The sequence below is a fragment of the Tinamus guttatus genome, unplaced genomic scaffold (assembly GCF_059628265.1).
Source record: "Tinamus guttatus ecotype Peru unplaced genomic scaffold, ASM5962826v1 Tinamus_guttatus_pri_ptg000470l, whole genome shotgun sequence".
Lineage (NCBI taxonomy): Eukaryota > Metazoa > Chordata > Aves > Tinamiformes > Tinamidae > Tinamus > Tinamus guttatus.
The window spans coordinates 3,283,166-3,298,743 of record NW_028289004.1 but is presented as its reverse complement, the minus strand read 5'-3'; the positions used below and the strand labels follow the sequence as shown (position 1 = coordinate 3,298,743).

The 15,578-nt window shown below is 39.8% G+C and overlaps 1 protein-coding gene across 1 annotated transcript; it reads right to left on the bottom strand.

Annotated features, from left to right (window-relative positions):
- Positions 1-7,804: 7,804 nt before the first annotated feature.
- On the bottom strand, positions 7,805-15,562 carry CUNHXorf58 (chromosome unknown CXorf58 homolog). The gene is made up of 7 exons (XM_088532769.1): positions 15,446-15,562; positions 14,994-15,088; positions 13,774-13,885; positions 12,487-12,618; positions 11,421-11,650; positions 8,931-9,081; positions 7,805-8,152 (listed from the first exon to the last, which is right to left on the bottom strand). Exons 1-7 carry the CDS (start codon positions 15,560-15,562, stop codon positions 7,979-7,981), a joined length of 1,011 nt encoding a protein of 336 aa, XP_088388895.1. The 3' UTR covers positions 7,805-7,978.
- Between the last annotated feature and the right edge of the window lie 16 nt (positions 15,563-15,578).

The window sequence follows — 15,578 nt, the reverse complement described above, 5'->3', positions numbered from 1 at the left end:
CTGCTTTGACCTACAGTTATTTTTAAGATTGGGTATATTATAATTTATTCTCAGCAGAGACTTTGCTTGTACTTGTATTGAAGTGGTGTGTGTGTGTGTGTGTATATATATATCTTTTTTTTTTTTTAATTACCAACTGCTGTAAAACTACTGTGTTTTGTAAATGTGGTGTTAGATGGTTGGATGTTTAGTACCATTTATGTTTCTTTTAACAAAAGAAACCTGCACAACTTCGTCCACTGATCCCAGTCCCTGAACTGAGATGGGCCGTCCCAAAGGGCTTTTAGTAACTGCCTTGTGTCAGCCTGCATATTTTCTTGACAGTGAATGGTGAGAATATCTGCCAAGATACAAAGAGTGCTAAAAGTGAGTTATTCGCACTCTTATTTTTCTTTAATGATGTGAAGTTAGCCACTTGTGGAATTTAAAGGAGAGATGTGAGAAGTTGAAGGTTCACACTTGATTTAGATGCGTAGGGGCAAAATGCTGAAATAGGCACCTGCATATTTTGTAAAATCTTGTGGTACTGTATTTTGCTTTAGTCAATAGCTGTTATATGCAGCCGTGTAAATCCACTCTATTCAGCATCTGGCAGAAGTCACTGTAGGAAAGGAATGTTATAGTACTCAGGGAGCTCAAAGAATGCACTTAGACAGGGACCAAACTTATCCTGAATTTCCTGTATTAAAATATCTACCTGCCTAAACTCAATTTGAAATATTCCATAGAAGTTAAAACAACATGATAAACTCCTTATGCTTGTATCTAATGGTGTCCTTGTAGTAATTATGTTTCAGGCTGAGACCTGAGGATATGGCAGATGAGCAGAATTGTTTTCATTAGTAAAGATTGGTTGGTATTTTCTTTCTGAAAGTTTGAACAGAGAGCGTGTATCAATACCTGTTATAGCTGTAGTGAGGAGCTGTCTGTACCAGTAGTGACCAAATATTGATATTCATCCTCTGATGCAGACTAAACCTTGCAGTCTAAGTTAAGTGTTTGCTTATCAGCATTCAGTTCACTGAGTAAGAAATTTAATGTACTTTTTGATTAACTTAACCTGCAGTTGTCTTGGCTTACTCTAAGACCTCAATTTCACGAGGAGACCTGGCTGTGTGTTAAGTCTGCAGAGGCGCAGAGATAACCTTGCTTCCCATGGTCCTGTCATGTGCAGGTGAAGAGGTTTTTACTGTACAGATCTGCTGGAGAACTGGGGTGCAAGGAAAAAAGATTTTTTTACTGTTTTTATCCTTTTGTGGCTAATCTATTTCTTAATAAGCTAATGGGCAGTGAAGAGTAATCCTGCCTAAGCAGGCTTTCCTTGGCACCTGGTATAAGCAGGAGGGAGCTCTTCACCATCTCCATGCAGGGCCAGTCTGGGCAAAGGATGCAGGTCTGGAAGTCTGGGCTGCCACGATGCAGGTGTAGAGATGACCAAGACTTCATTAAAAATAATGGTGAGGACAGGGGTGTCTGCCTTGTGTTTCTGGCTCTGCATTTAAAATGCACCTTGTGAAGTGGTGAGCGGTGAGCATCTGTCACCGCAGTCACATTGGCGTCAAATGGAATTTCGAGAACCCAGCTCACTTTAAAGTGCTCCACTTTTAAGCTCATTTGTTTAACTTCGGGCACCCAGTTCTCTAAGATCTTCTGGCTCGTGATAGTAGTTGTTCTGTGAAATTTGAACTGGAAATATGGGCTCTAGCGTTGCTGAGGTGGTGTCTCCATTGAAATGCTGGCTGCAGCCTTCCGGGCGTTAGGGCTGATGGGAGTTCACTTGGCTTTAGAGCGTGGCGGGGTAGGTGAGGGTGTTTTGTTAAGTTACGTTTCTACCCTGCTCTCATTATTTCCAACGTCAAATATAAAATGAGCTGGCGTTCTCTTCTCCATTGTCCTGGAGCCTTCGAGATTCTTATTTTTGTTACGTTGTAACTCAGAGGAATATTTGCTTTTTCATTAAATTGCACTTACCTAGGTCAAAAAAAAAAGTTTAAATAAAAACAAAACAAGGTTGGCAAATAAGAACCCCCTATTACTACCAAATTTTAAACATGCTGATTAGGTTAAAATAGAGTGAGTGTTAATAACATCCAAATGTGTCTCATTCATCAGGGAATAGGTCATAATCTGTGATTAATAAATTTCTTTTTTTTCTTCTATTGCTTCTTAGTATCAGAAATCCTCATCTCACATATTTAACGTCACCTGCTTTTAAGCAGGAGGTGTACTTGCCTTTCCTTTAAAGAGTGGATATATTGAGTTACAACTTCAGCTCTACTTTTTTTTTTTTTTTTTTTTTTGGTTAACATTTTTTGGTAAAATTTGTTCTTGCAGCTAGTTCCAGGCGGGAAGCCTGTGTTCATATGGAATGGACATTCTTTTTTCATAGAGTGGACAAAAGACTACAGAGTTTCTGAAAAGAGCTTGAACACTGCCGGTTCCATCCAGCCTGCTGCTGCATGTTTTCATGGGCCAGATACACTTTTTTCTTTATGCACCTAAACAAAATATATCCCTCCTCCTCCCCTTACAGTCTCGACAGTAGTTCCCTAGTGGGAGGTATTAGGTGACCAAAAATAAAGAACTTCCAAAAATCTGGTCCCCGCCGCGTTGGCTGGAGGAGGGTGGTCCTTGGTGTTGCGGAGGATCCGCTATTGCAGAAGGCCCTGGGGCGAGCGGAGCCCGGGGCGGCCCTCAGGGACCCGGCCCCTGCGCTGTCTGGGAGGGCTCTGGCCGCCCTCCCTCCTGCGCTGTGGCAGCCGGCCCCCGTTCTGGCCCACTCTAGGGCTCAGGGCCTCAAACATTTCTCTGGTCATTTCTCTGAGATTTGCAGCTGTTTCTTTCCCTAAGGGCCTCCTGCTTTAAAAATACAAATACTGCCTTTTTTTTTTTCCCCTGCTGATGATAATATAATAAATACTTGCATCAGGGATGAAGCGTCACCCTGACACTCAGGAAGCAAAGCATGACATTCAGCATGTAGAAATTGAAGAAAAATTAAAGAAACACATTATTTAGCCCGTTAAGTCATTTCTTTTGCAAAATGTTGTTAAGCATTTTAGGGAGATGCTAATGGCCCTTTTTAAAAACAAAAAACTTCAAACTGGTGTCTGTTTTATAAATGATGAAGTCTTTATACAGGTGGGAATAATCACATTTGTGGAGAAGTTTTGCCTTTTAATGAAATATTTTTCCTTATGAAGGTGGAAGTGATGAACTGATTCTCCTAACACTTCAAACATGTAGCTCACATATGTGAACAGTCCAATAAAGGGCTATGAAGGAAAGGGAAGACTAGATAAGGTACTTAGAAAATGAAAATAACACAAATGTTATTAAACCTGTGCTTAAGCACTCGCAGGGCTGGGGCATCAAAGAAAACATCTGTTCCACCTTCCTTCGTTTAACAAAACACTGCAATTACTTGAGTCAGTGTGTGCCAGTACGTGTGGCGGTGCGTGCTGGGGGAGGGCGGCACGTGTCATTCCTTGGAAACGGAGCTGAGCAGCGTCCTGAGGCTGCTACGCTGGGGTTTTAATGTTTGTAAAACAGTATGAAGCTGCTTAAAATAAATGCTAAGGACTACTTTGGCACCTACATTCTCTTTTTGAGGGTTGGTGAGAAACTTGGAGTTTCCATTTTCGGGGGTAGCCTCATAACAATGCAGTCCTACTAGCAGGTGGCTTCTGAGCACAGCTTCCCTGGCTTCCCACTTGGCAAGTTTAGCACTTCCCCAGTTTCATCTTGTGTTCCCATAGTATTTTAAAATAATGTTCAAGAGTCAGTTTCAAACATCTTTTGGATTAACATTAAACTGGTACCTAAGGGAACACTGCTTTCTCGTTGCAAGCGATGGCTTTTTATTTGTGGCTCTGCTCTAGTAGGAAACACTGCTGTGTAATTCGCAGGCCTCCGTAACACGGGGGTTGCTAGAAGCGAGCTGCCCTTAGGGGGCTTTTATTGCCTCCGTGAAACCCATGTAACTTCCCTGCTAGTTATGGGAACAGATGGAGGGAAGAGCGAGTCCTTTAAATACTTCCCCCTATATATTGTTATTTTTGTAGCTTTTTAAAAATGTAATGTTGTATGCCGAAGAATGCAATTCCACTATGGTCTCCCACTGCTTTCCAGTGTACGATATCAGACTGTTCAAAAGAATGTACTTGATAAGTGAACAGGAAAAGCTGTTTCCAAACTCTGTTGTGCTTGTGTCTAGCAATTGGAAAGACTTTTCCTATTTAAACCTAGAATTATATATATATATATATGACCTCGTGTACATTTTGAATTAACACTCTAATGACTACCCCAGGGCTGCTATAAAATTCTTCTAATAATTTAAGAATAGACTTTTAACTGTTTTTAAAAGCTTTTTTTTGTGTTGTTTTTTGGCAGAAGGTAATTTTCCCTTGCTATGGATATAGTATGTTCAGACTTGCATATGTGCTCTGTTCTGTTTTTAAACTGAAAAAAATGTATAAAGTGTGTATATAGAAAAGTGTAAATAAATATTTTTAATCTTTAAACATTCTTGTGTAACCTGTGTAATACTTAAGTGCAGTGTCCCTGAATAACATTCTGCAGGACTTAAAAGTGCAGCTGGTTAAGGAAATGATCGGGGACATTAAGCTTAATTTGCAATGCTCAGTTAATGGTGCATGCCTCATTATCGCCTAGTGCAGTATGTTAAAAGTTATCCCAGCAGGAAATGCTGGAAGTCCTTGTGTAGCATCAAGCTTTTATCTTGAGCTGTATCTTGTAACCTTCCTTGTTTCCATGGCTCTGGTACATTCACATGTCTTACTCTGTATTTCGAGCGTGAAACAATGTTCTGCGTTGACTTCACAGCTAAATCAACATCAAGACATACATTTAAATGATAAATCTGTGAATCGATGGCCGCCTTTGCTAGTCAGAGTTTGCAAGAGTCTGCTCGTAGCCATCAAACATCATTGAACAGTGGGCTCTGAGACAACAAATGCTTATTACACACTTGGACTTCCAAGTGTCAGACATCTAGGCCACTCTGCTTCAGCCTCTCTGCAACAAGAATCAGGTGCATTTACTATCTCAGGTTATGGTAAGAAGAGGAAGACAACACAGAACAGGAGGTTGTGATATTTGCTTATTTTCTTAAGCAGTCTGATGAAAACCTTCTTCTTACATTTTTCCTTTTATCTGCCACTCTCTGTTTTTCAATAGTGTCTCACTGTCAAATGAAAATCTCTAGTATAAAGACCTGCTATTGGGAATGTTTGAAAATGACTGTGATTGATTGTTTCATCTTTTTTTTTTTTTAATCTTGTGTTTTAAAATAGCTCCTGATTTTTATTTTAATATTGAAAATGATTTTAAATGATATTTGTACAAAATCACTACTTTCCTCCCTCTTCGGTAACTTGACTTCATTCCGCAATATTTGCATCTAATTTAATGAAATATTATTTTATATTTAATTTATATGTAATATATTTAATTTATATACATATATACTTAGTAAATGCATATATATTTTACGCAGTATCATATTTAATGATACCGTAGGTGTATTTGTGTTGGTCCCGCTGGAATGCATGGCTAGAGAAAGAGCCTCTCAGAGGGTGATGTGTCCCCATTTTCAGTTCAAAGGGAGACCAAACATATTAGACTTGGCTATGGTGGAAGAGGTGGCGAGAGCAGTCTCTTCCCTTTGACAATTGGCAATTATTTTTATTCACCTATTATTTATTGTGAGACAGGCCGTACTCTCAAGAACACCCTTCTGCTGGTGACGTTATGCAGGCTGACATTGCTGACTCCTTAGCACCTTCCTAGTTGGTGGGGAGTCCCAGATAAGGGTTCTGCAGCTTCACAGGGGTGAGCTCTCAGGTTAAGTGGTTCATGGTTACTTGTGCAATATACTTCTCCTTTTTGGAATATTTGCCCTTGTTTTTGGCAGCAGTTCACCTATTTGTGATCACTCAGCTTGTGTGCCTGTGATGCAAATGGAAAACTCTTGCTTTCAGTATTTCACATTCTTTATTAACTTCGTGCATCCTGAGCTTGTAAGGTATTTGTTGACAGCTGTTCTCCTTGCCCCTATTCTGGCCTATTAAATTTTACAGATTTTTTTTCAATGTTTTGTAACCAAGACTAGTGGTCATTTGTCCAGTATAATTGTTTTGGCCCTCTCAAGGGAAAAGATGGGGCTTGTCTGTAAAGACAGTCTCTGCTTCTTACTGTAACACTTCCCACTCTGACACTTCACATGTTAGTTGCACTGAGAGATGCTGTGGGCCACGCTTACTAGTAAAGACACACGGCGGCGTGATCTCCACGTGAGTACCCAGCCGCGTTTCCGTGCCCACTGGAACGGATGCTGCCGTTACACATCTCCGGCTGCGTGCCCAAGCCTTCTCGCTTGATCCTCCCTAGCGCTTTTAGAAACTAAGGAAGTGTTGTATATGTCTGTCAAATATGTCTCATGATGAAGTCTCCCTTTATAACAATTCTCATACATTTTATGGATAAATGTTGCTGAATATTTTTTTTTCTAGAGAAATACATAGTTCTGTTAGCTACTGCCCTATTCAATTTTATATTTAATATACTTTTAACATCTGTGTGGTAAAATTGAGTAATTTATAACTGTCTTACTGGCAGCCTCCTTTCCCACACTCATTTCCAGTATGTCCTGACACATATTCAAAATACTGTTTCATTTACTTTCCACCCCCCCAATATAGTTCATCTCACAAATCATAGTTAAACCAACCACCTAATTCCTTTGTGCAAGAATCTTCTATTTCCTGTGGTTTATTACCTTAGGTCCTAGGATTGGACTGTAAAAAGTCCCTTGGGTAGCCAGATACCACATTCTGTTGTTATGAGTTACTAAATGTTTTCAGTATTTGGATACTGCTGAGGAAAGTAAATGTTTGAATACTGCTCTTAGATTTTACTCTCTCTTCTTTATCCAAGGAAACTGAGTGATGCCAACTAAAACCAAATATTTCCCCTATGTGCTGCATTTTTCTTTAATTTCTTTAATCTCAGGGGAAAAAATAAAGATGGTCAGTATATTCCTCTTCTCTGCTTCCCTTTTCTGATTTTAGAAGCTGTACAAAATGCATGGAGCTGTGTCAGCTCCATGGTGCTAGCATAACGCACAGCATAAGACTTCCTGCTGCTCTGGTGTAGTGATAGCCTTGTTTTTCACTCCTGGAAAGCAGGATTTTTTTGCTATTTTCTTAAGCCACTCAACATTTTGTTGGCAGAATGTTAAAAGTTTGGCAAGTTTCAAGAACCATTTTAGAGTGCAAAATGTTTTTCCTGATTCTATTTATTTACTGCAATCTGGAACTATTTCTTACTAGCAAGTGATATATTTTTCCTTTCTGTTTCTTCTGACACGTTATCCAGAACCCTGAAAAGAAATACACTGTTAGAAAAATCAGGTGGTGATTATTACCTGAATGAACTATAGGTTTTAAAACAAACAAACCAACCCAAACACATCATCTTTGTTTGGAGCCGATCAAATTACCAACAACCCTAGTGGGACATGTTAGCTGACTTCGGAGAGAGATGAATTTTGCTTTGGTACTGGCACCCAAAAGCAAGGGCAGTAAGGCATAGCTCTACGTAAGTTAAACAAACTGAACATTGCAACCCAAGAAATAGTACAAGCTTCCCAATGCCCAGCTGCTGAGCTAGCCCAACTTCCAAGAAGTTCTGAACCGGAAATAGTTATCACACATGCTTGGTGTTAGTTTTGTCCTAGCTTTGCAGTGCAGAGTTGTTTTAGTTTTCCACAGTGAAGAACAATTACAGTGAATATATGTACCTTGTTAAACGTGTAAAGTAGGTGTAGGAAGCCATGCTTTTATATTTGCAGTCTGTTCAAAGCAGGACCAAAGACATTCAAATGACTAAAAAGTTTAGTCACTTTCCATTGCTGTAACTTTTGAATATTTTTTACATTACCTACACATGAAAATCACCCAACATCCTCAAGAGATAACGCCTGGGACCAAGCATACAATGTAGCTGCTTCATGTTCCCATTCTTCATCTGCAAGAAGAGACTGATCCTCAGGCTTTTCAAATTGTGACAGTGCCGTTTCTTGATGCCCAGTGAAGTCACTCCCATTTTTAGTAGCTGGTTTCCGTGCCTGTATATAGCATGCATAGGTCCTTATTGCTGTGCTTTTTGAACTATTAAAAATCATGTGATATAACTTGGTAAAGAGACAAACCAAATAAAATTACACCTGAATTGTGTCAAATGCCACAGCAAACTAAACCATGATTCTTTTAAACTGTGCCCAAACTGGCTTGTACAAAACTAGTGCAGCTGAATAGCCAAAAACTTGCTGCACTGGGGAGAAACAGTCTTAAGTACAGAGAGTGTCAGTCTGTGCATTATTAATGTGTGCTCCCTTAGTTCCTGACATGAATTTGGCCTCATTTCTTCTCTGCAGGGAGGAGGAAACATGAATGATGGCACATTACAATAAGGGGTTGGTGGTAGCTGCTGAAGGTAGAAGGATGCCAATGAACAGCCTAGAGAAACAGCTAAGGGAACACTCTAGATAGCAATTTTCCTAACTGTTTGTGAAAGAGCCTCTGCAAGCCCATTCTATAGTTAAATGCATTTCAGAACTAAACATATGTACTGTCAGGTGCTAAATAGGTAGCTCTTTGGTGGTAATACACCCATAATGCAGTATTCTGAAGGGACTGGTGGGGTTTGATGAACGTGAGAAAAAGTTTTGTTTTTGATGCTCCAAAATTAATGGAGAGGTGCAAAAATAGCCTGAACAAATGCCACTTGGCTTGCTACCAAAGTGTAAGGAGATAGAGGGGTACTTCCTAGCTAAAGAATACTCTTCCCCAAAATACTGGATTCTGTCCTGAAAGCCACCGCATGCTTCTAATTCTTCATCGTACCTCTCTCTCCTTGTCACACAAATAGGCCCTCTTCATTTTTGCTATCTTTTGCCGAGCTTGAGAAGAGCACCGTGTTGACCGCATGGACAGCGTAGTGAGTCGGTTACAGCAGAATGAGGAGGTGACTGGTGAATCGGATGGAAATGAAGACCTAGAAAAGAGGAGCAAAAAAACAACTTGGGAGCTTCTATCAGAAAGGATCTTGTTCTGGATAGAACAAAGGCAGCCATGAAACCAAATTTTATCTTCTAGAAAGGGGGAGAATAATGTTTTTCTTCATCATATTTTCCTGTTATATCAAATGATGGTGGTAATGACACTAGGCAGGGACAAAATCTAGACTGTTGCTAATGTGCTGCTCAGTTTATCTCTCTTCTTACCTAAACTGCCCAAAGACACTCTGCAGAGCGGTTTGCTTCTCTTCTGAGCTGGTTTCAAGTACCAGAGTAGAGGTTTAGCAGGCAAACAAGTCAGGACTCAAACCCCGGCTTCACTAATACTGTAAGTACAGGCTTGGCCATTCAGGTATGCAAATCCTTCCCTATTTCTCAAGGAATAGCTCGCTTGAATCTTGAAAGACACGGCACAGCATGTAGTCATAAACATTATATTCTCCAGAAGTTTTCTCTGTGTGGATGAATGGCAAGTCAGACGGACGATGCTGGAACTCCTCCCGCTCTCAGCAATGAGAGATGTGTTTAAACTGTTAAAATTACTTGGAATCGTTCTGATTGCTACTTAGAGCATCAAAAGATGATTGTTAGCTTATACGTTGACCTGTTTTTAGTAGCATGGAACCTGTTCGATGCACTGCAATATGTTTGCACTCACTGTTACTTCTGTTGGTAATATCAGCAACTTATAAATAGAAGAGCCACTGTTTTATGCAGAAGGAAGAGCCTAGAAGGCTGCAATTCAGAAATGCTGGAACTAAAGATATTGAGAGATTTCAACTATGGAAGGAAAGTCAGCTTGCCTATCTATGGTAATATCAAAACAGAAACTGCATTCAGCTGCATTAAACTGCTTTTTCCACAATAGGTTTCTCTCTTCTACCTGTCACCTATCTTAGACTACGGAATCCGTATTTAGAAAGTACTGAGGATATTTTGGATGGTGTCAGAATGTGACAAAGCTGATGACAGCACACAGAAATTCAAGACCGAATCCCTTTGATGTAATTAAAGGTAAGTCAATTGGGAAGCACAAAGAAACGCGTGATGGCATCTGCCTGTTCTTAACATGATTTGCTTATAGAGCGTATGACTTCAGAGCTCAGAGCTGCCAAAACAGCACCTCTGGTGAGGACTAAATGCAAAATACTTTAAAAATATACACAGTAAGTTGAAAAGCAAAAGCATGAGGTAAGCCTTGCTCCAAACAAAGCAGCATTATTAAATGCAAAAATCCGCTTAACCCATTTTTTTTCCCTTTTAGAGAATGATTAAAATAATGAAACAGAACATTGATGAAAATACTAACTACGCTTCCTTCATAAAGGCACTGGATAAAATCCGTCATTACATACCCTTTCAAAAGACAGTTCAATGAGATGTTTTAACAAATATATGCTAAAAGAGATGGTAATATACGAAATAGATTTAGAAACCTACCTAGAAAAACTGTATATCTGACATACCTCACCCTACTGTGCTTTGTGGAAACTATTTAAGAAGCCGGATTCCCAACGATAGGTGAAAGCTGCTTGAAACAGAAAGCTCAGTGTATTGGAGCCCTCCTAGCCAGATCTTTTCTATTAACTGTATATTTTCAAAATAACTTGAAAGAAAAAGACATCTGCCTTTTTCTTGATGGCATGAAACTTTGACTTTAAGTAAGAAAATTTTAACTTAAAAAATTCTCGAAAACAGCAAGAGGCAGAAAAGCAGTTTATAAAGATTTTTTAAATGAGTTTTAAACAGGCTGATAGACAATAGTGGCATGTCATGGTATTATATATTGCTTTTGAATGAAGAAAAGGTGCATGGAAAATGGGTTTTGGAAAAAAAAAAAAAAAGAAGACACAGCATCAAAGAGAACATTGGGATAAGCTAGCCTTTCAGAATTATAAAGTTTTCCGGTGTCAGTAGGTAACTACATTGGGTAGATTTAAAGGGGTAGATGTTACAAACTCTAATTTAAACAGAAATATGCAGGATTCCCCCCCCCCCAAGCTGTAGCAAATAGCTGTCGAGTAAAGGACTGCCTTTATTCTTGGGGGAAAAAAAAAGGAAAAAAAAAAAAAAGGCAATCTAATCCAATGTTGCAAAAGATTAGCATGTAAGAGCTAAGTAAAAGAATTAGGAATAAAGTTGCTTAAATTGCATTTTTGCCTAGGCTGAGTTCATATGTAGTAACATTTTAAACTTCTTCTGTGTTGCAGTTTAGTTCTAAAGAAAATACCAGTTTCACAAGTATTAAGTGCTTTACCAACTGAAGTGAAAAAAAACTGGCATGCAAAATAAAATGAAACATGGTAGGGGTTCTTACCTAATATTAGCAATAGCCATGAGCTGATCATGCCAAAGTTCTTTATTCTGTGGCCTCAGCAGCAGAAACTTCAGCTCCTTTTTAAGTCTGTCTGACAGTCTTCTGGACTGAGCATAATCCATTATGTCATACACGATCATTGTCCTGGGGAAATTCTGCAGAGACAGCCTTCTCCAGCAATTGTTCCTGCCACCAAAGTATGCAGGGGTTTCATCCAGACTACTCATATACTGTCAAAGAACAATACACTTGCTTGAAAACTAATATATTTGTATTGGTCTTTTCTATAAAGATTTTCCCATTCTTTTTAATAAGACATATGAATCACCTTGCAGATGAACTTGCACATAAAAGGGAAAAAAAATGCATTCAAGGTGGTAGAGCTCACAAAATAGTCTGATTTTTTTAAAATTGATTTTTAGAGAATTATCTGTTCGGTAGATATTTATATCTGTATTTTGTAAGTGTACACATAATTGCTGTGTAAGCATTGAATTTAGAAAGATTACAAAAACATGCATATTTAATATTTACACTACTGTATGAGCAGTAACAAAGCACTTTGCTATTCTTGTAATAAACTTAAAGAGAGGAAATGGTTAAAAATCTTTCTTCTTTATTCAGTTGGGAAACACAGTCCCAGCCACAGCCTGGGATAGAGCTTTGATTAAGCACTAACCAGAAGAGGTCCCATTAGTTCAGCTTTTTTCACTTTCACATCATTTTAATCTTTTCAAAACTTTCTGCCTCTTAACATCTTGAGCATGAATCAAACACATCAAAAAATGTGACTGCCTTGCAAATGGCTCAGTCACTTTCTATGCTCTCACAAAGTTGCTGTAAAATACTATGAAACCATTTTCCACAAACTTCTGCCACATTCTTACTGCTTATTTTCCACAAATATAAATGACAAAGTATATTTCTATGGTGACAGAAAAGAGACCCAATATCATTCTTTCCTAGAAGTCACTTAGGTACATTTTAGATAAAATCCTAACTTCTTTGCTAACAAGGGAATCTTCGTTACCAAAACCTATAATAAAATATCTGAAACACTTCCTACGTGCATGTAGTCTTTCATTGTAGCAACATCTGTTTCATCTGTTATCCTCTGCTTTTCATACTGAAGCTCATCTTGCACTATTTGTTCATAATATTTCCGAGATCCCATTAACTTGCAAGCATCAGCTGCTGCCTGTAAAATACAGCAGAAAAAAATATAATAAATCCTTCCCTCCCCCCCAAAAAAGACAGGCACAAGCCAAAAGCCATTTTTCTTCACCTCAAATTGCTTCTGACAATACCCAACAAATAAAAAGGACCTTTTGCTAATTTATAGAGAATTGAGAAACTAGAAAAGCATTGTGCATCATCCAGTTCTCCAGTGGGATGGTGAAGCGTTCCCATTGGTCTGGAAAATGTTTTTTCATGATGTACCTGGTTCCATCAGGTCTGTAAAAGTCTATATATAAAGTCTGTAAGAAGAGTTTAAAAGCAAGAAAATTCTTAAAGACGGCACAACAAAACTTAATTATTATAAATAACATTTAAGAGGATATAAGAGGGTGTGTACCTGTTCTGTCTCTCCACAATACCCTAACAGATGAAGTACCTGATAATTCAAATTAATAATTCCAGGATGCTTTAATTTATATAAACAAACTTGTGGACAAAAATTTCCAAGCTTAAGAGGATGCATATTTTAAAAGCAGTATTAACTATTTTAAATTCCTATAATATTTGGACCTGGGCGTGGCCATGTTTCTTGATTATGTTGCTACTTAGGAGCCATGGCTTTCCTTGGAGCCATAGGAGAAGGGCCTAGAGAAGTGCATTTCAAAGCAGAAAGCGGATTCAAGTGCTCCTACCTCCCTCTGGTGGAGCCTGTGTTCCATCCCTAGGCAGGCAACCAAGGCTCCTCACGCCCCGGGCAGCCCTATTGGGTGCGACACTAGGGAGTCAGGAGAGCCCCTTCAAGGCTCGTTCTGGAGGAACTGCCTCGCCACAGAACTGTGAGGGCAGCTACAGGACACAGCCCACGGAACGCACTTCTATCCCATGCACAACCATCTATACAAAGAATTCTGCCAAATGCTTCCATGTACCTTTGTGTAAAGCTTTGTGTAGAAGCTTGAAGACATTTTTTTCTTTGTTAACTGAAAATTAACAGCATTCAGTAGAAGCAAGTCACTTGTTTTCATTTGAAAAGTATTGTTATTGTACTTAATTAAAAGATTGAGTAAGGAGATAAACATATTACAGAATGACAGGGGAGAGGGAAGAAAAAAAAAACAGCAAGATACCACTCACTGATCAAAAAATGACCACACTTGAACACATAGTAAGTCACCTCATTTGATGGACTTATTATTCTTTTCCCACTAATATATTTGCTGCTTTTGCCTTGGGTGTGGCGAAAAATCTTAAACACAACGAAAGGTGGAAATTCCTGCCCAGCAAATCTGAGGAAACAAAGAACACAGTTAATTAACTGCAATATGAGAACAGATTTCCCATGGCTTATACCAGAAAAGACTATGGTCTTGTTTTATTTTATCTGAAGGGAATTTAGAACATTATTTCTGACACAAACTGCAAAGACCCTGCTTCAGTCTACCTTGCTTCAAATGAATTCCTTGGGATCTTTTTTTTTTTTTTTTTTTTTTTTCCCCTTGCAAAAACCAAGTGCTAAAATATGCCAAAAGGGTTAGTTTTATTTTCTAATTTAATATTCTGTAAATGGAAAGATAAGGAAATCCATCTTTTATTTTTCTTCTATACTCCACTTTCATGTAAATTCTAATGGCATTAAAACATTTCTCAATATCCTAGTATCTTTTATAAGGGCTGCAAGTTAACATATCAAATTCTGCTTTCTTTACGAAAGGCCCATGAGCCAGAAACTGTTCTTGCAGAAAGATAGTTTAAGTAGTATCAGTAGCTGAAAATATTTTTTAAATCACTCCCAGTTTAATGAGGAATCAGTACTTAAACAACAACAAAATACACATAAAGATGAGCAGGGTGAAAGAATGTAGTAAAAGAGCAGTAATGTTTTGTGACTTGAATTAAAAATGGTTAAATGTGACTTGAATTAAAAATAGCTTAAAAATGGTTACTAAAACCATTTTCATATCTCACTGACCCTGGGAGTTCCTAAGAACTCAAAACTTTCCAAATAACAAATGTCATTTATCTACAACAATAGATCTCTGTATCTACTACAGAAAATCCACTAAAATTCAAAAGAAATTCTCACTGATTTTCAGAACAGTGAGAAAACCCCTTAATTTAAAGGAAGTCACAGAACTACTAGAGAAATCCTGCAATACAAAGCGTAGGATCAGTTCATTCCCTGTTAAATTGAAATGCTGGAATTTAAGTCTTCAGAATGGAATGGTATGTTTTCAAAAAAATCTGAACCCTAGAACACTTTTTTAAAATTTAAAGTATGAGTGCGTTCAGGTAATGTTATGATTTAAAGGTTGCGGTTCAGACAAAACGATTTATTCTTACGACTGTACACTGATGCCAGATTCAGTTACTGGGCACAACCAACGCACGCTTTACCTGAAGCGGACTTTACACTCCATGCTGGGATCCTTTAGCAGCTCAGCCTCCCTGGGGCTCACCCTCCGCATGATCTCGTGCGTGATGCAGTGCTCCTGCAACGCACACAAGCGCAGAGCTCCTTAAACCACGCGTGAGTTTTAACAAGCCGCTACAGGACACTTCTCCCCGCCCGCCCTCCTGCCCACACGGAGTGGCGAAGGCGCTAATGGCCAATGGCCGTTGGGGGGCGCTGACGGCCGCTGGGGGCGTTAACGGCCGCCGCCGGGGGGCGCGCTAACGGCCGCCGGGGGGCGCGCTAACGGCCGCCGGGGGGCGCGCTAACGGCCGCCGGGGGGCGCGCTAACGGCCGCCGGGGGGCGCGCTAACGGCCGCCGGGGGGCGCGCTAACGGCCGCCGGGGGGCGCGCTAACGGCCGCCGGGGGGCGCGCTAACGGCCGCCGGGGCCGTACCGCGGCGCGCACGGCCCGCGTGAGCAGCCTGAAGAGCCGCATCCGCACGTAGCGCCGCCAGCCGCGCTGGATGGTGGCCGCTGCCGCCGCCGCCGCCGCCATGGCCGTTGCCGCCATGGCCGGGCCCCGCCCC